This window comes from Nyctibius grandis, chromosome 2 (assembly GCF_013368605.1).
Source record: "Nyctibius grandis isolate bNycGra1 chromosome 2, bNycGra1.pri, whole genome shotgun sequence".
Lineage (NCBI taxonomy): Eukaryota > Metazoa > Chordata > Aves > Nyctibiiformes > Nyctibiidae > Nyctibius > Nyctibius grandis.
In genome coordinates, this window is record NC_090659.1 from 22,513,527 (window position 1) to 22,536,579 (window position 23,053).

The window sequence follows — 23,053 nt, forward strand, 5'->3', positions numbered from 1 at the left end:
TACCAAAAAAAAAAAAAGTGGAAAGACCACAATCATGCTACCCAAGAGCACTTTGTCCAGTCCTGAGCTGATTCAGCTCTCATTGATTGCTGATAAATGTCTACTGAAGAAAGCATTTCTCCACGAGTCCTTGGACCTGGAAGCCTCGCCTGTATTCAGGGTTACTTAGAATCAAGCTTATTTGATGGTTAAATTTAGCGCCCACTCCTACTGAAGCTGATTGGAGTTTTGCCAGCCATTGACTCTGATGAAAGCAGATGTAAGTTCATAAATAAGTCTATGAAACACATTTTTTCTCTCTTCACTATGCTACCACTTTCCCCATGTGACATAAAACACCTGTGTTGTGTTAAAATCTAAGGTGTCATAGAAACACAGATTAGGAATCAGCAAAATTTTACATGACCTCTGTGACATTCCCATAATATAAACCCCTCTGTTTAATATTTCTGAATTTCAGAGGGAAATTTGGAGAAAAATTGTATTCTCCAAATATCTATGTATCTTTATAAGCTTTTTTAATAACCACAGCTTGGATAACTTCCTTACTGAGGATACTTAAAGGAAAGGGGTCTCAGGAGAGTGAAGCGGTGTAAGGATATTTTTGAAGAGTTTTCCATGCATGGTCCCCATCAAGCCCCTGGCTGGTCAGGTCAGAGGACATGCTGAGCTACCAGAAAGTTTTCTTCTGTGACGCTCTGGTGAATAAACCATGACACTGTCCTACAGCATACAGATTCCTCTCCTCACCTCTCCTCTCCCATTTCGTAATACCGGTGATCTTAGAAAGAGGGGAACAGCCCCAGCAGGGCTGCGATGTCCTCATCCTGTCCTTATGTACAAGAGGGAGAGCTCCACAAAGCCATCTCCCTCAGATAATTTGGGACAACATATGTAAACTTATATTTAGCCAAAATGACATCATGTAAAGGTCAGCTCATACTGAGTGTATTGCAAAGCATGCTCAGGCTTGTCTCTGTTCACTGCAACTACTCAAGTTGTAGTGAATTTAGTCAGTGCTTCCCCCCCCAAAAATGGTTTGTCACTGAAAAAGTGGCCCATGGAGAAAAAAATAAAACTTCCCTGAGCTTTCTTACTTTGAGGTACACTGCTGTTTCTTAAAGCACACCTGACATACTTTAGTCCACAATATCAATTCAAAGAGTTACACAGCTGCAGCCCTGAACTCTCTTCTCTGCCCCTCTCCACACCCTCCTTCTCTTCATGAATCAGTGGGATTCACATCTGCTGAGACCTGCCACAGCAGTGACATGCAAAGAGGGGTCCTGCGGATCCCCCCTTGGGTTCCCCTTTGGCAGCAATCACTGGGGACAGCCCGATCCTCCCTGGTGAGAAGGAGCCTGTGCTCCCCAGCCACCAGAGCAGGAGTGTGGCTGCACCAGGAGCTTTGCAGAGCCCCAAGGGCCGCTTCCCTGGCACCAACGGTGATCCCCATGGGTGCTAAGTGAGACTCTAAAAAGTGCTTTCAGTGGTGATATCAGAGGTCCCAACACTTGCATTGACAGAGCTCGGTTTCCACCACGCACACTCACTGCCCAGCACCGCAGCTGGATGCAGCTGCCCGGCTTCTTCTGTGCGTACACCAGGCCAAGCCCTGCAAGCGCACACAGTGCTCTGCTCCTGTGCAGGCACCTGCCCTTAAATCTCCTCCATGAGCATCACCATGCTTAACCCGCTGAAAGGAAAACAGAGGTTTTATTTTCCCTTCCAAGGCTTCCTGTGGAAGCAGCGCAAAATTCCCCGCAGAGGACTCCAACATAACAGAGACATTAAAATGCCAGAAAATCCACGTAGGTCGAAATATCCCTGGGGTGCTCACACAGGCTCTCGCACAACTGCTTAGCGAACTGGGCTGGGGAGCTGCTTCCCCAGCAAGTACGCAAATAAGTAAATAAAGGGGTGGGTGGGTAAGTAACTCAGTGCTTACCCATAACCTGAGTCACTCCCCCACCCCCGTGGGGCAGTTGTGTGAAGGCGATGCTCGCCCACAGGAAAGGGGACAGCCAGGGTGGAAGCGAGCTGCCGAGGTCTGTGGAAGGGAGGGAAGCCCCTCGGGACCCGCGCCGCTGGCTAAAGCTGGCTTAAGCTGATGGTGAAGCCACAGTGACAGTCTGTTTATCTGTGCTATAAGATGAGTGTCAAAAGCAGTCCTAAGAAGACAGAAGAAAAGAAAAAAAAAGGAAAACCAAAGTCCTCGCTGGGTCACGCAGTCATGGAGGTGCACTGCTCCGTGCGGGGCTATGCAGGGGCAACCAAAACGGTCTTCAACAGCCCCGACAGACCAGGGCTGTGGAGAGGCTGGATGGAGGCAACCCCACGCTCACACATCCCTGCAGCATCCAAAACAGAGGCAGACACAACTGTGTGGGGTGCCCCAGGCTCCGTAGGTGCTCAGGGTTGCTCAGGGCTGGCCCAGGGGTCGCTCAGAGATGTCACAGCATGGCATGTAGAGGTGCCTCTGGCTCCTTCCTCCAGCGAAAGGAGAAAGTGACAACCACGTGCCAACACATACAACATTGTTGGCTTTCTGTACGCAAAACAAAAGATGCTTGTTTATTAAGTTGTACATGCAGCAGCCGTTCATTTTCAATCAAACAATAACTTTTGCTAATCGAAACAATCTTTTCTTTCTTTTTTTGCTTAACTTTCCCCGGCTATCTTGTGGTCCACAGCTGCTTCAAGCCTTAAGGCCATCATCGCAAATTAAGGCAGTCAGCGTCTGGCTCACTAGAGGCCAGTCAAGCTATAAATATTACTGGCCTGGTTCTTTGTGCTCGCAGTGTGGGGAAACAGCTGGTTTAAGTTTGACTGCACGTTGTCATTTCTCCATTAGTGCAAACACTTCAATATTTCTTATGTGTGAGGTTGGAGTGAAGAAAGGGAAAGAAGAGGGTCACTAAAAGCCAAAGCTAAGAAATGATGTTCTGTATATACATAATTTACAATTAGATTGCTGCCTGGGAGAAGGCTGAAGTCTGACATGGTGATAGCTAGGCCAAAGCCACAACGACTTCCCACTTGGCCTATAACTTTCAGGACCTATTTTCCCTTGTTTTTCTTTTATTATTTTAATAGAAATTCTATTATAATGGTAATGGATTACATTTCTCAAATTGTATTTCATTTCAAGAGCTTATAAGACTGTTGTATTTGTGGTTTCATAAAACATGGAATACCGGGAGACAGGGCCTTTCCCAAACCACACAGGCCTCCTTTTGTGGGCAGAGATCGTATAGAAAGTTAGCAAAGTAGAGCATGCCAGGCATAAACAGAAGTGATGTCTTGTATGGAAACCATAATCCCCGTGTCTGTGGAATGTCTGCTGGTTTTCATGATTGGCATTATCGGGCTGCGAGGCTGACGGGTGCAAAATGGTCAAGTCAATGACCAGCCATTTTTCTATTTCTTATTCACCTTCTACTTGTCTTAAAATGCCATTCCCAAACTTTAAGTACTGAACAACCCTACTGATAGTACCCCAATCAAAATAAAACACCTACTAATGAAGGGGTAGAGGAGAAGACTCATCTCCAAATGCACTGGGTCAGAGACAACCTACCCACTTACAGTGCCCGTGCCATGCCAGCCCGGGGCAACACCACAACCACCAGCTCTAAACGCTCTAGACACAGTAAATACTGTAGTGGAAATAAAGCAGTAATGATAGCAATAGTCATAAATAATGACAGTGATCATAAGTCTTGTGGGGTCCTATGTCATTATTTGAAGACTAATTTTATATGTCACTACCCATATGAGAGCTTTTGGTTGCTTAGCACTGTTGGAATTCTGGCTGTCCTCATCTCCTTCTTAAACTCCTGAAGCTAAGCACACAATTTAAGCATCAGTGGTCAATCCAAAATGTAACCAAGCCAATTATGAATGAACACATTATCCCAGCGTGGAAAGCTGCTTAGCTAGCACCTGCCAGCCCAGCACCCCCCGAAAAGCTGCAAAAAAGTAGCTACAGTAGTGGTGAGCTGGGTTTGTTTTTCTCCTTGGCAACATGTTTGCCTCAAGAACAGAGCCAAACCATGCACACATACACACACATGCATGCACTAATGCTAAGCTGGTGGATTTTCAGAGCAAAGAGGAACTTCTTGAAGTAGTCACACATAAAGTCCAACATGGACAAGATCGTGAATTTGCAGTTTTTCCAGTTTGGTAGGCAGCCACTCCACCAACCACCCAGTCAGTGGGAAAAAAGATTATCAGTCTGAGATAACTAACACCACGTCTTTTTACCCAAGATTAATGTTACTTTATACAGGCAGCTCCAGTGAGCACATTCGGAAAGTTACCCTCTTAAGACAGATCTCCCAGCTTTGCTGTGGACTGACGTAGGGGCTGACTCAAGCCCTGTTGGAGACAGAGGAGAGAGTCCCATTGACTGCAATGGGTTTTGGACCACGCTTGTTGTTTAGTCTGAGCTGAAGTTTACCAAAAATACCAGAGCTGCATGCCAGTGGTACACCACCAGATGTGGAAGGGATGGCACTGTGCCTCAGCCACGGGGCTGTGCTCCAGGGATAGAAAAAGCCATGCCCTTGAAAAACAAGTGATGTCAGGGTGATTACCGCAGATCAACCCTGTTTCTCCACATGTTCGACACACGCAAGGTGTGCAAATGCTCTAATTGAGTCCTGCATCTGGGCAAGAACAACCCCATGTACCAGTACAAATTGGGGGCTGAGCTGTTGGAGAGCAGCGTAGGGGAAAGGGACCTGGGGGTCCTAGTGGACAACAGGATGACCATGAGCCAGCAGTGTGCCCTTGTGGCCAAGAAGGCCAATGGCATCCTGGAGTGTATTAGAAGGGTTGTGGTCAGCAGGTCAAGAGAGGTTCTCCTCCCCCTCTGCTCTGCCCTGGTGAGGCCGCATCTGGAGTATTGTGTCCAGTTCTGGGCCCCTCAGTTCAAGAAGGACAGGGAACTGCTAGAGAGAGTCCAGCGCAGAGCCACGAAGATGATTAAGGGAGTGGAACATCTACCTTATGAGGAGAGGCTGAGGGAGCTGGGTCTCTTTAGCTTGGAGAAGAGGAGACTGAGGGGTGACCTCATTAATGTTTATAAATATGTAAAGGGCAAGTGTCAAGAGGATGGAGCCAGGCTCTTCTCAGTGACATCCACTGACAGGACAAGGGGCAATGGGTGCAAGCTGGAACACAGGAGGTTCCACTTAAATATGAGGAAAAACTTCTTTACGGTGAGGGTGACCGAACACTGGAACAGGCTGCCCAGAGAGGTTGTGGAGTCTCCTTCTCTGGAGACATTCAAAACCCGCCTGGACGAGTTCCTGTGTGATATGGTCTAGGTAATCCTGCCCCGGCAGGGGGATTGGACTAGATGATCTTTTGAGGTCCCTTCCAATCCCTAACATTCTGTGATTCTGTGATTCTGTGTGTAACTGGATCCACCAGTATCATACCACAGACTGCAGCATAATGCAGAGGTGCCTCATCTAGCTTAAAGCACATCAGCCTGGATCCTGGGAGCAGGATGGTTCTGTCATGGTGGCAATACAGAGATCCATATGGATGAATGCACCCTCCTTAGTGGCTGTGCACATCAGCTGGCACGTGGCTAGAATGCGCAAGGTACCTCAAGTGCTACCCACTCAAATTTGCTGGTTTGTATAGCACAAAATAGCTACCACTTAGGAGACTTTACATCAAGGGGAAAAGAAAAAAAAAACACAAAAACTTGAGGTCACTTTAGACTCTGAAAAGTCCTTCTGTGTGTCACATGCACTCAACCCAGCTAGTACAGAGGCTCTTTGATGAAAATTTAAAACAGTAACATGCAAAGAAAAATGGTATTTCCCAAAAGAGCCAGCACAAAAGATATATTAAGTGATAACTTCATTCTCAAATGGTTTTCGAGCAACAATTGGTAGCACTTAAAACAACGTTTTGTGCACGATTAAATCTTAATGACAACTAATTATTTCTGGCATTTCTTTAAAACTTCTGTATCAGCCAAGCTGATGTTGGAAAACTTCTGCTGTGCTTTCACTGCAGCTAACTGAAAATGCTTTTTCAATGAAATCATCACACTGCTCACGGCAAGTGAAATTTATCTGTGACCTGAATAAGACTCTATATTCCACTTCAGCCTCCCTTAAAATGTTTGATTACCTACCAGCAAATGTAGTTCTTCCAAGCTACCTTTGTATAGTCCCACACCCGGGCATGGTGGAGTCCCATGGGTAAGTGCATTCAGAGACCACTGAGCAACCCATGGATTTAAATGTTGTTTAAGCAGGACCCAGGGCCTCATGAGAGCATTTCCACAGGAGTCAATTTCACCCAAAATGCATAACATGAATTGCATTCATTCATTGTAATAGAATTGCTCATACTTAATTTGATAAAATATGTAAAGAACGATAAACAGAAAAGTAACAGTATGACATATGCAATATCCAGATTTATATTATAGTGCTTTACCATAACAGAGTGAATCTTTTGGTCTGACTCAAGAGCAATAAATAGCAGGAAACAACATTATTACATTCAGGTGAAAGATTGACTATATGGTAGCACAAAAGGTCTCATTAGATTTATGTACCTGGAAGAAATATAATGGCTGTACCAACATAAGGGATTTGAAGCAACTCAAGTTGATACCACCTGTGACAATCTGCATTTTATACGCAACAACAGCAAGGTAACTGACAGCTTTAATTTAAACTTTTCTTGCTTTATTTAATTTAAGGTAGGCCCTTAGGCTGTATTTTCTGGTGCTGTGCAGCAGGGTTTAGCTTTTAAAATACTGTTAAAGAAAACTGTGTAGCTAATCCCTCTGCAGCACACTGAAAATAACCCTTTAATTTCACTCTAATGTTATTTCTTCGGTATTCACAGGAATGCCAATTTTGAGACTGGTGGTTTTTTTGAGATTTACTGTAGGGCAATTACAGCCAAAGCATATCTGGGGAGAGTCCTAGCAGAGTGAATACATTTCTGCTTTGAGTGGGTACTTAATTGTTGATGTGTAAGAGGTTTAGTACGCTCCTAAAATTTTATACCCCATTCCAGATGACTGCATATATGGCCAGGAAGCAGCCTAACACACTGAGAAGGGAGAGCTGGACAGCAAAAAAATCAAAAAGCTAACTAACTATTCTCTGGTTACCACTTTGTGGGGTCTGGTACCCTGTTCTGCATCCTCTTTACACCACATTATTCAGAGTCAGGCTTCCCCATAGGAAGACGATTACAGAGGATACTCTGGAGATCCTAGAGGTAGCACTTCTGCGGCACTGCAGTGTGGCTGTGGTATTTTAGACTACTTTGGGACAACCTAGATTTAAAAATGGGAGAAAACAGAGAAGGTACAGCTTTACTAAAAATGAAAAGCAGCTCCAAGCTCTATAGCTACTGCATGTGTTAATTTTTAACATATGAAGCATTTTTAAGAACTGAGCATTTCATTTAAGGAAATAAATTTATGGACTGCAGATGAGGAGGTTGGGGAAGGCTTCTGCAGAAAAGAAAATGCAAAGTAGCCTACAGAATGGCAGGGTACCCCTACTCTGCGCATATAAATTGTGGCCGATATTATGTATGTGACGAACAGCAGATAATCTGTCAGGAAACCAGTGAAACACCAACATACAAATAGCAAAGGCCTAGCAGGACTTCAGGAAGGCAAAAATGGTTTTCAAATTTGTAACAGATGCATATATCACGCTGACCTGTAGTGACTTCCATACTGACAGTACTAATCAATATATCAGAATATTTGTTATGATTATTTAGCAATAATATATTACTCATAAGTAATTCAATTTTATGCAAGGCTTGAGTGATATACACTTTTTTTTCTACAACTGTCAGGAATATCACATACTAGGAAGCATTACAATTCCCGAAGTATTAACACTGTATATATTATATGCACATATGTATATGAGTTTTAGAAATGCCATAACGTATTTATATTTGTTACTTGGCAATATCAGTTCTCCATTAAAAGTGTAATATTGACATCTATTTTTTCAGGCATGTGTCAGGTTTTATAAAATACTAGTTTTCTGATGAAATAAAAAGTGTATGTTAATTACAATAATACTTTTTCATTTTTGTGTTAAGTATAAGCATGCAATATATGTATGATTTTTTTTTGTATTGTTAATCTGTTCTTATCTTTGGTAGTCTGTAAGTGATTTTTCTTCGTTTATTTCTTAGCATAATGTCATGTCTTAGGAATTGCAGTGAAGTACAAATTTTCCTGGTTTTCTCCAGTTAGCAACTCCACATTGCTCTGTCAATAGGGGAGGCTGTCAAATCCAAGATTAATAAATGAAACCCTGTGTCCAATGCCATAGGGTATTACTTTTAATTCAATATAGAAAGAACTACATTTCTTCCCGTTATATTTTCAGCCAGAATGTGCCCTTTAGAAAATCAGTGTTCTGATCAAAAACATTTTGCAGTTCAGAGCAGTAACTTGTACAGCCTCTTCCACGCTGGTTGATATTGGGAAAGAATGACAACTGCTGAGCTGTTCACTTTCTAATGATGGCCACATTAAGCACCTCTGAGTGATGCTGTCCAGAGCAAAATGAAGAACTTTTTGTCTTCATGTGCTGCTAAACCCCAAGTCTTAATGATGGAGCAGGTAGACCTAATGCTATTTTTTGAGAAAGTAGGTACACAAAATTTCTTCTTTTGATCTCTTTACTTCTGTAATGGTGGTAAAGGTAGTCAGGATGGTGCAAAAGTGTGTCACTGGGGTTCCAGTTGCCTTGGCAACTCGTGGGTGCTGCTTCTTTATAACAATTAACAGTTCTGCTGGAAGAGTATGAATCAAAATTATGCCTCGTGACTAATCAAAAGAGATTGATTTAAAGACAATTCCACTGATGCTCAGATTATATATGCTTGCAAGGGTAGACGCCTGTTCTGCTACTAACAGTGCAGACCATATGCACAAACATTTTATGTAGCTAGTGTGGAGACCAGGATACCTCTGAAGGAAAGGCAGATACGTCTCTTTGCAAAGAGCAACTCAGGCAGCCTAAACCAGTGGCTAATTCCTGTCTACTGACTGTGCAGGTAGCCTAAGTATCACCTGCAGCGATTCAATGCATGCACACGCTGATAGAAAATAGCATAAAGGAAGGAGAAATGATAGGCATTATGAAGATAGGTCCAAACAGCCTGTTTAATTCAGGGCTTCTGAATGCTTATCCATCCCTGGAAAGTATTCCAAGTTCACATATACAAGGTGAACATACTTTAGATTTGGAAGATACGGACAGTGAGCCCCCCCAAACCTGAGTGCAAGATCCCATCCACGAGGATGTAAAATGCGCTGAACACAAGCCCGCCCTGTCCTGCCTGCTGAAGTCAGGCTGCCAGGCAGGCAGCAACACGTGAACTACGGGTTCAGGCGAGAGACGGGGAGCCTAACTCCAGCCCTGCAGCTGGGATGCTTTGCTCTGGTGGCTGCACTGCAGTTCCCCACTCCCTGGGTTACTTCTGTTTTTAATCCAACAATGGCACAGTCCCCAGGAAAGAAGCAAAGGCACTGAGCACAGGATCTCTCCCAGCCGTATGCCCCAACACACATCTGTCCACAATGACACTTTCGGGCCTCTCTGGATAGCAAAGCAGGGCTCAGCTGCTTCCCCAGGCCCCCTGCAATAGCAGGGATGCCTCATGGTGCCTGGCCTTCTCTGGACCAAGGCAGCCCCTGCAGGACCCAGGTGCTTTAGTGCCTGGAGCTGTGTTCCCAAATCAGGGCTCTTACCAGTCTCTACTGGTTTGGGGCATGCTGCTATGTGACAGCGTATTTTCTACACCGTGCTCTCACCCACAGGCTATACTGGTTTTCCCAGAGACCCAATTTAGCTGCTCTTACTATGGGCACACATTTGGGTCTTGGTAAGGATCCTGACCTCCTAAATCGGAGTATAACCCTTACCAGGGTTACTAACGAGGATTAGACAGGACAAGGTGTCAACTAACAAAAGACAGCCTATGGTTTTGTCCTTAAACCATCACAGCAACAGCCAAATACCTGTGATTCACAAACAGCTCTAATACTCAGGCTAGTTATGTATTTCAGGAATCCAAGACAGCAAATTCAGGATTCTGGCTTGATGGTTTTAAAAATGTGATTGACCAATTGGATTTCAAATGGATCTGTATCATCTAGACTCTTCCTTAAGATCTGGGAGCATGTCAAAGTAGGAGTCTGTGTATGACTGACTTCAGTTATATATAACATTACAAATTATTAAAACTACTCTCAGTAACAATCAACACTAATTATCATCATCTACTCTAATGCACTTCATGGAATTTACACTGAGAAAAACTGTGATCAGTTCTCTTACAGAAATGCCAGCACAAATACCTAGAGGCAATTTTAGGAAGGAGGTGAAACTGGTTTTGAATCAATATTCCATTCATGATTATATCTGTGCATTTACTTAGCACAAAAAAAAGAAAAAAAAACTCACTGAAATTGATTGTGAATAATTTCTGAATACGCAGGCTTACAAGAAGTCTTTCCCTAATTCTTTGTAACTTCAGTTCACTGTTTACTTCTACGTATCTCAAATCTTTGACTATTCACTGGAAATTCTGATTTGACTTCAGCACGATTTCCATCCTTATCAGTGAAAATTGTAGGTGTGATAAGCTGTCAAACCACTTAGCCCCTGCTTGTGGTGCTCACCACATTAGCACAGCAAGTGTGAACAGTAACCACAGTGCCCATAGTTGAGGTTTTTCTAAACAACTGATGCTGGGAGATGAGATTAGTAGGCAGGTGTTTGTGACAGAGATGTGAAGTATAGCCTTCCCTGGTACATCACCAGCAATTGTGAGCAACCGACTCTCTGGACCTCTGCCCTTCAGCAACACCAAAGGAAAACTATTTTGACAGTCACACATTTTAAACAGGAAAGCACTTGTTTGGATAGTTTCCTTGAAAAAAAACCCAAAATCTTCATCTTATTTTTCATATGGAAGAAAACCCATAGAGTGCCCCTATGCTTGGGAGAGCTACCAGTCAATACCCTCAAATCCACTGCACAACTCTTTCAGTTTAATTGATACAATTCTCCTTCATGGTGACATTCATAAAAAAAGTCCCAAGACAACAATTAATGCACTGACAGGCTGTGGCTACTGCCAGTTGAGCTGAGTAATTTACTTTCCTGTTCCTTTCTACTCCCCTGCTTGCCTCCATACATGTGCTGTTTCTTCAGCATGAGCCTTTCTTAAATCTAACTCCACAGTTATGCCTTTTGGCCCTATGTTTACAGTAAATATAAAAGCAAAGATCAATAGTTCACTCCCTCTGCCATTACAAGAATTTACTTCCTATGCTTCTGTTTGGTTATAATTAGAGCAAAGGCAACTGCCTAGATATTACTGTATTTTGACAACTTCCATTGAGTGTTAGATCAGATATGCCACACCATCAATGGCGCTGCCCCAGCCTACAGCAAACTCACGTTTTGCTAACTTTAATATATGCTCTTTCACCTTGTGTGCAATGCAAGTTCACATCCAAAATTATCCACAGTCAGAGAAAACAGAAAGGTATTGCACAAGCTCATGAGAAGACTGTGCCTGTCGCACCATTTGAGACCCTCTATAACACCTGAACGGGGCTGGCAGGTGTGACCCACAATGTACAAGAGACCTGTAGGCTTCTGGGACAGCAGCTGGTGGCCAGGTGGGTTATCTTGGGGCATCTAAAATGGTGCTAGATTCACAGATTTAGACAACTGAGCTATATCCATCACAAGAAAAAGTGTACTTGAGCCACAGTGACACTGGCCTTATTACCTTGACCCATTAACCTGGTTTGGGTTACACTCCATCTTGATGGTGACTCTGGCTGGGGGCTGCGATAACCAGTCTTGCTGGGGAACACGTGGACTCATCTTTGATGTCTGCCCATATTCACTGGAGGAGGAGGCCGTCATCTCTGTCTTCGCAAGGTGAGGCGATCCGTAGGCGCACTCGAACAAGGACTGGTCTTCACTCACCACTGATAACGCTTCCTGCAAACCAGAGAAGAGAAGTCAGCACGACTATGTTCCAGAGCAGACATTACAATATATCCTAAGGAAAAAAGGGCTTGTCCATCTCATGAGAAGATGAACAGCTGGCCACTTGCTTAAATGCTCATTACTTTTTAGGCACGCCATTGCTGTAGGTGGAGGTGAGGACTCATGGTGCCAGACATGCCGTCAGCATACAGTGGGAGGACAACCTCTCCCCTGGGGAGACCCTTCCCACCAGCGGCTGAGAAGATGCACAAACACATGCTACAAAACACTTAGCAGTAGTGGCCAGGAGCTGGGAGGGAGGAGAGGGCAGGACAGGCAGTGAAGCTCTGGCCTCTGGCATCCCAGGTAGGGACGTTGAGGGCCAGATCTGCCAGGGGCATAAGTAAGCTGCCATCACTGCTTTAACTGCCCCTGCAAGGAACGACCGAAAGCCAGCCCTTGCCGACTCACTGGGAGCTCCTCTTCCTTCCTCTGGAACCAAGGCCAAGTCCCTTCTGGACAGGGAGTTGAGACAGCTGGGCACAACCGCCAGTCCAGGGACCTTGCTCCTTCTGCCAGCATCTGCCGCCAGCTTTGGTGGAGGTGCCCACCACCAGCCCCAAGAGGACAACATGCCCACCAGCTGCCTCTCTCTCTCTCACACCAACCCTTCCTGGCAGGCCACCTGGCCGGGCATCCCACTCCGGTGCTGTGGGAAGGGCTTCCCTGGCCACCTTCCCTTGCCATGGCAGCACTGTAGTTATGGCCCTTGAGGGCGGCAGGGCTCCCCAGGCCCCTCGGTGGTGGGGTGGTTGCCATCGCGGCTGGCTGGAGACTGGACAGATGCCAGAGGGAGCAAAGGCATCTCCCCCCTCTCCCCACCGCCACACATTTGTATTTACACCAACTTCTTGCCCACGTTATCTGGAGCCAAGTCATGGGAGCAAGGCAGTGCCCGGGCCCGGCTCGGACAGGCAGCGTGCCTGCCGGGCCCATCGGGAAGCTGCAGGAAGAGCCTCTTCCTGGAAGAGCTGCCAGAGGGACCTGTCCTGCCTGAGCCGAGGCTCTCCGGCCACGGGAGCCGTCTGGGCTCCCACCCTCCTGCTGGTCCCCAGCATTGCACAGGCTCGGGGAGCCACCCCTCCAAAAGCAGCCTTCCAAGGAAAGCCCCTCTCTCCAGGGCTTACTTAAGGTGAACATGGGGGGGTAAGACTGTAAATGGACGGTAATCCAGAGCATGACTCCCTCCCCCTGCCCCGGCACCACGGCTCTGCCCTGAGATGACCAAAACAGGGCATGGGGCAGCCCAGCACCCCCCTCCCTCCCGCACAGCCCCCACCGGCAGCCAGGGAGCCAGCCCCAGCACCGGGCCAACGGAGGAGGCTCGGCGTGCCGTGTGCCAGGTGACAGCAGCCGTGGAGATGGCCAGCTGGCGATGGCTGGACGTGCGGGGGCCAAGGATGGGGGCGCGGCGGCAGAGAGCCCGAGCCGGATTTGGGGCAGGGTGCTCCACGCACGACCGCACCCTCGCGAGGCAGCGTGTGTGGGCCCCGCTGCCGCCAGCCCCTGCCGCTGACGGCCGGCGGGAGGACAATAAAACCGCGTGGCCCTGTCAGCAGAGGAGGACGGAGCGGAGAGGGGAGAGAGAAAAGAGCCAGAGCGATGGGAGTCCTCCGGCTCCGGGAAGCCGGGCGGCTGCCTGCAGGCTCCTGCCTTCCCCGGCTGCTGGAAGAGGGCTTTACACAGGCTTTGGCAGTCACATGCTGCCCTAAAAATCAGCAGTTGTATTTGTTCGTTTTAAGGGAGGATACATTTATCATTCTTTTTATTAGCCTGGTTTGTGAGCCCTCGGGGTGAACTCTGTTAGTATTCATAGTTTTCTCTGCGACTGCAAGGGCTGGAACATCACTTTCTTCTTACTACCTCTCATGAAAATTGAGATCACCTCTTAAGCTCTTGACTTGGGGAATGGGATCTCAAGCAGCCTCCAAGTGACATGAGAGTCATGACTGAATCACTAACACTAGCCAACTCCCTCTTCTCGCCACAGGCCAGGATGAAAAAATCAGACAGCGATCTGCACCGTTTCAGTACTGCTATACAGACGCCGTCTGAGTTCAAAGGTTACTGCTATCACCATTAATTTTAACTCTCCAGTTACTACCCCTGCATTGCATGCTCTTCCCGCAACCTGCCCCTAGCCACTGAACCGCTGCCTCTTGGGTCTCTGGGGGTGTGAAAGTGCTTCTGCGAGACAGGAGGGATGCCAGAATAACCACCTCTCCTTTTTGCCACGCCTCTCAGACTCCTGTGAGTCTCTGGCCTGCTAAAAACTGCTGCTGCTGGTGGTCTGAAGCTTTTCTGAAGAGCCATTTCTAGGAAAGCCTGAAGATGGCTCCTGCTTTTCAAGGAGGTGTGGGGGGAGATGGTTGCTGGTCCCTTCCACCCCAGAGGCTGCTCCCTGGCTACACTGTGCAGAGAGACAGCTCGGGGACTTGATGTGCCTGGATGGTAAAGCAGTAGGGATCATATCACAAAAACTAAAGAAAGAAAATGTTATGCTGGAAGGAAAAAACAAACTTCTTTCTCAACAGTCCATGAGAGTTCTTCATAAAGATAGATAGATAGATAGATAGTAGATAGATAAATAGATAGATATATACACAGCCTAGACAGCTGATCACAATGCATCCCATGCCTGAGACTATTGACTGCACAGTTCCCTCTTTTCTGCCCAACTGTAGAGCTAATACATGAGTCAAAAAACATGTAATGAAATGTTAATTTTGGAAGAGCTAGCTCCAGTAAATACATGAAAGTGTGGATTATACAGGAGAAAGCAGATACAAGATTGCAAATACAACATGCAGAATATTATTTTACTCTGTAATACAATCATTTACTAATAGACCTTTTCAAAACAGGCATCAAACACTAAATAATGGATATATTTCCCATCCTCCCCCACACAAGTGAAACAAGGCAAATTTATTCTGGTTCCTATTAAACCTGACTCCACCTAATGTAAGTTCATTTATGAATACTTAGGGTAGGTATAAATGTAAACAAAAAAAATATGGGTTTTCTATTTATTGGCATTATTAAATGGCAATAAATATTGCTTGTGCTATGGATGCTCATTATGTTGCACAAAGAGGGTAAGTACGCACATTTCAACTTCCTGAGGAGGACAGCAAATGTTGGCAATATAAGCCCAATTAATAAGGGTTGTGTGAATATCTAAAAGACTACGTCAAAAACAAGACAAACAGAAATGAACCCAAGAGCCAGACTCAGACTTCACATTTCAGGAAAAAATGCCTAGTTATTCATGGACAAAAAAAAGCTCACTTTACCAGATAGAGTTTTGTTCTGAGTTAATAGCAAACACTCATCTGTATTCCATCCTGCTAGTTATCAGTTAGTGCACACTGACAGTCTGTAAAGGCTCTGTAGGAATACCTGAGTGTCTGCCAACTTTGCACGCTGTTGGGTTAGTCCTTCTGTGGAAGGCTTATTGATATGTAGTCTAGTGAGTATCTCTGACATTTTACTCCGCGTCCTCACTGATCTTTGCTGGCCTGTCTTGAAGGACAGTAGAACATGTATCACCCGTCCCTTGAGCACATCACAAAAGCTGAACTGGCCATCTAAGCTTTTGCGTAATTTTGAGGAGTCAGCATAACTAAAGAACATGGTCTAAACTACAATTAGCCTTACTTCCTCTTTAACCATCTTTTCTCTCTTCTCGCACATAAGTGAGATTGAGGTTTCAGTGTGGGAAATATAGAAACTATACGTTTAGCATCTGTTCTGCTGCTCCTCTTATCAGCCAGGACTCAGGCAGTCATACTGACTGCCCTCTCCTTCAAATGCAGGCAGGACCATTGATGTCAATTCACAAGCAACCACTACAGCTGATACATGGGGTCCTTGCATATCCTCTCGCACTGAGAAAATTTTTCTCCAACACGAGTGGGAGTTGTGTGACGAGGATTGTCAACTGCTGCCTTTCTTGCTCTCAGTGATCTTAAAAAGTGAAAAATTTCTGAATCCACTGACCCTGCAAGACACAGTGATGCTGAACAATCAGAGCTAATACAACCTGATATAATCTCATGTGAAACTCGTACTGTGGGAAAGCATAGAAATAGCACAAAGAGATATGAAGCATTTCTCAGCTATACAAGAATGTCTGATAACTGACATAATTTGGTATCTCCAAAAAGAGAAAGAAAATGTCCTTCAGCTGCTCCTTGCATGCATCGTTTCATCTTGTCTTTCCTTGATTTCTCTTCACTAATTAAAGCCTTCAAGCCTTAACCCTATGGAAGGAAGGCTCTAACAGTAAACTACTGTGCTGAACAGCTGACAGAAAGCAGTATGGGTATTTATTTCTTAAATACAAAGACTTAAAGAATGTGCTTTCTGCTATAACTCTAAATGCAAGCTCCTGGACCAAATGTAATAGAAAAATTGTCAGCATTCACCATCATGAACAGTCGCACAGTCTGGCCACGTACAAACGTAGACAAGCCTATTAATACTGACAACGCTTGGCAGGATTTTTTTACATATGGATGTCAGTTCTATTTCTAGTAAATACTTCTCATTACTCATTTACATGTTAATCTTTTTTTCTCATCCACATTAATACTGTTTCTGGAGCAGTGTGGCAACATCAAGCAGTAAGTGGATAAAGTAAAGCAAGGTAAATATTAATATTATAAAATACATTCATTATAAGGCTCCTTTCAATCTTGCCAAGTTTTGTACATTTATGGTAATAATTCTAGTAATGGATGGGTCATCTTCCTGGATTTTGCATGACAATAACATATTCTCACGACAACTCAGAAATTAAGCCTTTCATTTCTAGTAACCAGTGTCTGGGGTAGTGTAATATGAAGAAAGCAACACATACTGCTTACAGTGGCAGGTGGGAAAGGTCTTTCATGCAAGTCTGTGAAGTAGAGCTGTTGGCAATAGTATCTGAGGTCAATACTGGACATGGATTATCTTTATTTCGTCTTCCTTTCTCCACATACTTCCTCTAATGACATCACCAGTAAAACATAAAAATCTATTCTTTCATTAAGACTTTTTTATTTTTCAATTGCTTGTGCTATGCAAAACCTGGCTTTTCACTCGGACTTTACGCACAAATGATAAAAGAACAAAATGTATTCTCTATTTGGTTTTGACTTATACTTCACTGATAAGTTAAAAAAAAAAAATAACAGACTGACAAATTTGTAGAACAATAGGTACAGCAACGCCTTTAAAGCAGGCATAAAGTCATTAGGACAAAGGTGTTTACTTAATCAAATGCAAGATTACTTGGCCTAGAAACACGAAGTTACAGGAAATGTGACTGAAGTAGTTCCCATCATGAAAAGTATATGCAAGCTGACCTGTCCCTTATATGCAATGTCAGGGACTAAGGACAAACACTTTTTTTCCTAAAGCTTGATCAAACTTAAGAAACAATTAAAGAAGATAATGAGATGTGCAGTTGCCTAGCATAATTTGCTTGTGTTGAGGGTTACTGAGGAAAAAATACTGCAGCAGGATTTTAAAAGACTTTGGAGGCCATTCTAACCTGGCAATGCTTCTTCTCAAGCTAATTCTAATTAGCTAACATGCCAACTTGTGCATGAAATACATTTGTGCACTGTCCCTCCATGTCATCAACCCAGCTTCCACTTTAGACATGAGACCATTTCGGTTCATTTGTATGTCAATCAAATTGAATAATGTCTCCAGGTACATATGCATTCTATGTGTGTGTATATATGTATATCCCCAAACATTCAGCTCTGTTTTTTCATTTCTTCAAGTATTTCCATGGTTTATTGCTTAATCCCTGTAACAGAAAAGGTTTAGTATATCTTTTTTATCCCCATTGGCTATCCAAAATCTATCAAGTGATTTGCTGCTCAAAAAAACGCATTAAGAACTCTGAAAGTCAAGAACCTACTGGCCAGCACTGTCAAAATCCTAGCAGGCAATAGCTCACCACTATGATGAAAAACACTGGCCACAAACCAGTAGGACACTGGGCAAGAACTACACATAAAGAGGAGGATGCATGAGGAGACACAAATACAGCAACAATCCTCTTTGTACATTGAGAGATGCTGCAGACAGTGAAATGCATTTGTTGCTTGTGGAGTCAGCACTCCCACACTCCAGAACGGACCTGTTACCCTTGACTCTGAGGGACTTCCAATAACACTGCAATCGAGAACTTGTAACTAGCTTTGCCATATGTCATTGCATTTATATAATCTATTTTTTGACACCGGTTTGATGACATTTCTCCTCATTAATGCAAACAACTTTTACTTCTTCTCCAATCTGATTTCATGATAATACATATGCAAGCACAAGCTTAGAGTTCCACACAGCCCCAATCCATTCACACACAGACTGTTAACTGTCACTTGTCAGATGTCTACAGTTGGTCAGAAAAATTAATTCTCCGTTCTATGAAGAATTCTGACATACTGGGACTTATTTTCATTTTAAATTAGACAAAAAGCTGTTATATGAAAACTTTCACCAAAACATTTATTAAAAGGATGAATTGTAACACGCTGGCATGTGTTTTGCAGATGTTGAAACGCTCTAATAAACAGTTACATTTGGAGAGGACCTGCATTTTGTGAGGGAAGATTGTTCTGATTAAGACCATGCAATTAGCTCTATTAAGTGTTTCCATGCTTTTTTGCACTCGATATCCCTTGTATATTTGATAACATTTGTTATTGAAATTGTGTGCAATCAAAATATGTACAGTTGTAACTGAAAGAAAAATCAGGTGAAAGTGTGCAAGAGAGCACACAGTGTGCACCTTGGTACAGCAGCTCCAGACTTTACCAGGTCACTCTTAGCGCTTGCTATTCTTCTGTTCTTCCTCAGACTACATCTTCTGATGCTCTAGGAAGCTGTTTTTCTGGAATGAAAGCCTAATTTCAAACAGGCCAGGAATGCCATTTCTACACTGGAACAGAGAGCACACGCGAGGCTGGACACCAGAACCTCACAGAGCAGCGGGCAGTCTTCCAGTCTGAAACTCCGCTCCGCTCACGTCTGCAACAGGCATCACTGCACAATAAAGCAAGCTGTGGTCGAACTGCTTAAAGAGCTTCTAGCCTGAATTTGCAGTCCTGCTTTAAAGCCAAGTCTTTGAGCCTTGGATTCGTTGCATCCAGCAATAATTGGTGAAACAAAAGACAAATGATTGATGTTTTAGCTTTGCTGTAACTTATTAATCATGATGCTCTTACAACACTCTTCTGACCATTCGCAAAAGAAGTGGTTTCGCAAGATACTCAATATGGTGTATGGAACATACTGGAAAAGGTTACTACTTAAAATGCAGTCACCTGAGTCAGGAATTGCAGCACACATCTGGAATATGTTTTCCTTCTAAATCTCTGAGTCTTGGATTCATTAGATCAGACAAAAATCCACATATTATATTCATGAGAGAGTTCAGAAACAACAAAAAGCCTTGGCAAGTACAAGATAGGAAAGACAGATGTTGTCCTCACCTCCACCCATGAGAATCTTATTGCCAGCTCAGCTAACATCCTCCATCTATTTGCAAAGAGCACTTGGACAGTCCGTGTTAATCCAAACACAGGCCCGGTGCTGCCACTTATCTGATATCTGCACCTCACGCTGAGAAAAATACAAAGGATGTTTGGAAGCTAAGGAGAGCCACTGCTGCAGTCCCACTTGGAAAAAAGGAATAATCAAGCATCCATCAAAATGATGTTATGAAATTTCAGGCTAGATTTATTTCTGGGAAACAACAGCAGATGTTTAAGGACTGATCCTGCAGCTCTCTTTGTGTAAGTAAGTAAGTCATTCTCCTGGCTTCACTAGGACTAGTAATGTGAACAGAGGCCTCATGGCTAAGCCCAAAAGTTTAACATTTTGTGTCTTAATGAACAAATTCTGAGACATTATAAATTAAAATGTAGACTGTGGTGCTTTATCATATATAGACTGTCATTCCTGAAATGTCAGCAAACCATATTTTTGCCCAAGCTATTTTTATCACCTCCTTTCATCATAGGGTAGTATTTGTAGCACGAGGCATTCAACTCCAGGTCTCCAAGTGCTCCATAAAATAAGAAAAAATCACTGTTCCACTATTGCAGATGGGGAGACTTTGGTAAGAATGACTAAAAATGGGTCTCAGCTTAGAAAACATATCTCCCTCATGCCAAGCCCTGCACCATATTTGGGACTACCCTGCATCCCAAATATTAAAATTATCACACTGAGTAGAGTTGATGAACCACTAACTTCCAGAGATCAGGAAGTGTCCATGAGCATCTGATTTAAAGATCTGCCATTTCACAATCAATTATTTCACCTGCAGTCTTTTTCTGACAGTAAAGTGCAAATGAATAGTTTAACCTCAAACCAAGAGTTAATAAAGGGAAATAGGAAACTTTCATACATGTCACATGCCCTGGCCACCATCAAAGCAACGCAGCAGGTTTGTTCAAATGCAATGATGAAAGACTCCGTCCTGCATTCGTTTCAGTGCATGTTCAATCCCAAGTGACTGCAAGAGAGGTATGTTTGGAAGCAGCTCTGACCATGCACAACCACCGAAGAACTGCACCAGGCTTCTGAACGAAAGCAGACCTCAAAATTCACAAGACTGTATCAAAAAGCCTAGGAATAAAGCAGACAATCTGGTGCTACACAGTGATGAGTCCAGTTCTGATTTTCCTTCTGCATGAGTAGCGTGCTGGTAAACTACTTAAAGGCTGAGGCAACACCAGGTTTTATTTACTGCGCCAGTAGCTGAACGAATGGGGTTAGGTGGCTGCAGGGCTGGAGCAGCACAATGATCAGTTGGGCTCAGAATACGTATTCCTGAATGATTATGTCAACCTTAATTCACCAATGCTAAAAACAATACAATTGTATCCTGCAGATTGTATATTGTATATGCTTTTTTAAAGAAACTGTAGCTTTGTATGCTTATTTTAGCACTTCCATCCATATAAAGATCTGTAACACTGAAGTTTGAATGACTATTTTTTCACTCAATATAATAGACTTTTCTTCCTTTTCATCTTGATAGTATTGTCCATTATGAACTTTGAAAGCTTGAAGTTTTTTCCTCCTCATGCTTGGTTGTTAACTTCTAGGGCTTCAAAATGACTAGAAAACTGGGAAAACTTGGATGTAAAACTCCTTTTCATTTCTGTCTCAGCCCAGGGCTAGTCTGTTGCTTCTACCCTGCTTTTCTAGTACAGGACTTTATCAATCTGAAGGAGCAGACAACCTTCTACTTTGTTAAAAAATATAAATATCTGGGGGTTTTTTTTTCAGCAATCCTTCAAGCAAAGATTTGTTTGGCAAAACAGGTGGCAGGTTTGTAAAGTGGACTGCAGCCCAATTGGAAGTGAACTGAGGCTGCATGTCACACCTGCTATGAACTTCTGCTAATAGATCAAAATGATATTGGGAAAGAGACTTGGGGACAAAATAGCTGCCTAAAACCAGATGCCAATCCCATTCTAGGCATGCAATCCTATCCTTTCCGTGTTTTCTCTTAACATCTTTGTCACCATGGGTAGCCCCAGCAGTTTGAATGGGATGTCTTCGAGAATTACTTCCTATTTATTGGAGTTAGTCTTCTTTCCAGAACTAAAGACCTTGCTTGAACACAGTAACTGCCCTGGTACTTTGGTTTGGGTAACTTTTTATTGAGAATATTCTTAACATAAAGATACCACATGATCTTTTTTCTGCCCTATTCAAAAGATTTGTCCAGTGTTATCACAAAAGGGTAACATTTGCAGCTCTTTTTCCTACGGTTTAGCCTAAACTACAAGATCATACATTATGCTTATGCTAAGTTTAATATTTGTTAATTGTGGTGGGCTGATCTACCACATATATTTTTTTATATATTTATGCCCATTATATATATACACACGTAAGTATACGTATACACATACATTTTTAGATAATCCCATCCTCAATCTCTGAAAAAATTTTAAAGTAAAAATAACTCAGGCTTTAAAATACTTTTCTCTAAGGCATACTATGTATCAAAGACAAACTCATCAGCAAAGTGATGAGAAATGTATAGGAAGGAATGAAGAGACCTTTACAGCCATTGCATTGACGAAAGAAATAAATATTAGGAGAAAACTGAAAAGAGCATGGAAATTAGTTTCCTTTCCAATGAACCTTTGGTTTTTATGAATGCCTAACAGCATTAGGGAAATAACACTTGGAGGACGGCCATGAACTGAACTTCTGGGTGACCCATCACTTCCCTGTAGTGCCTTTGTGTATGGTGTTTGTGCATGTGCATACACGTGTGTGCCATGAACAGGTTGCTCACTTTCTGGCTGGAAAGACTGCAGTTATGGGGGATCTTAGTTCCAAATGTAGTATTAGCTACCCCAAAGAAATCATGGGAAAACAAAAGGGTGTCCACTGGGCGTGTTACCCATTAAATCTGGCTGGTCCCCTCAAACCAGAAGCCAGGCATGGCAATCAGCCAAGAGAGAGGGAGGGCGAACCGTTTTTGGGAATCTGCAGAGCTGTTTTCGTGCAGCTCAGCTTCCTCCTCAGGGACCTCCTGGTGCTGGAGATCATCCTCCCTGCTGCATCAGGTTGACAAGGTCTCAGATGCTCCCCTATGTTCACCTTCATACACATTTAAAATTCTCACCTTCCCATTTAGAGAACGCTTATCACATTCAACATTTATTAAAGTAATTTCCTTGCTTGATAGCTTTTGCAAACACTGCTCAAGCCATCTTTATTTGTAAGGATTTTTTTATTTACATCCAAATGTATTTCTCTTGATATTTTTGACTGACTTCTCTGCATTAGATAACTAGAATTAAAATGCAAATTGCTATTGCTTTTTAAAAATTCACTACATTAAGAGTGCTCTCCATTTTTGCATGACATTGTAACAGAAAGTCCTTTGTTTACATTCATTTCCCTTCCTTTTC

At 43.5% G+C, this 23,053-nt stretch overlaps 1 protein-coding gene across 5 annotated transcripts in view; it reads right to left on the reverse strand.

Moving 5' to 3' along the window:
- The window catches only part of ERG (ETS transcription factor ERG), a 65,753-nt gene that overhangs the window by 22,780 nt on the left and 19,920 nt on the right, over positions 1-23,053 (reverse strand). For all 5 annotated transcript variants that reach the window (XM_068425427.1, XM_068425426.1, XM_068425429.1 and 2 more), the window contains exon 2: positions 11,836-12,053. In XM_068425427.1, the coding sequence (XP_068281528.1) occupies positions 11,836-12,053 (218 nt within the window). The remainder of the gene's footprint in view (positions 1-11,835; positions 12,054-23,053) is intronic.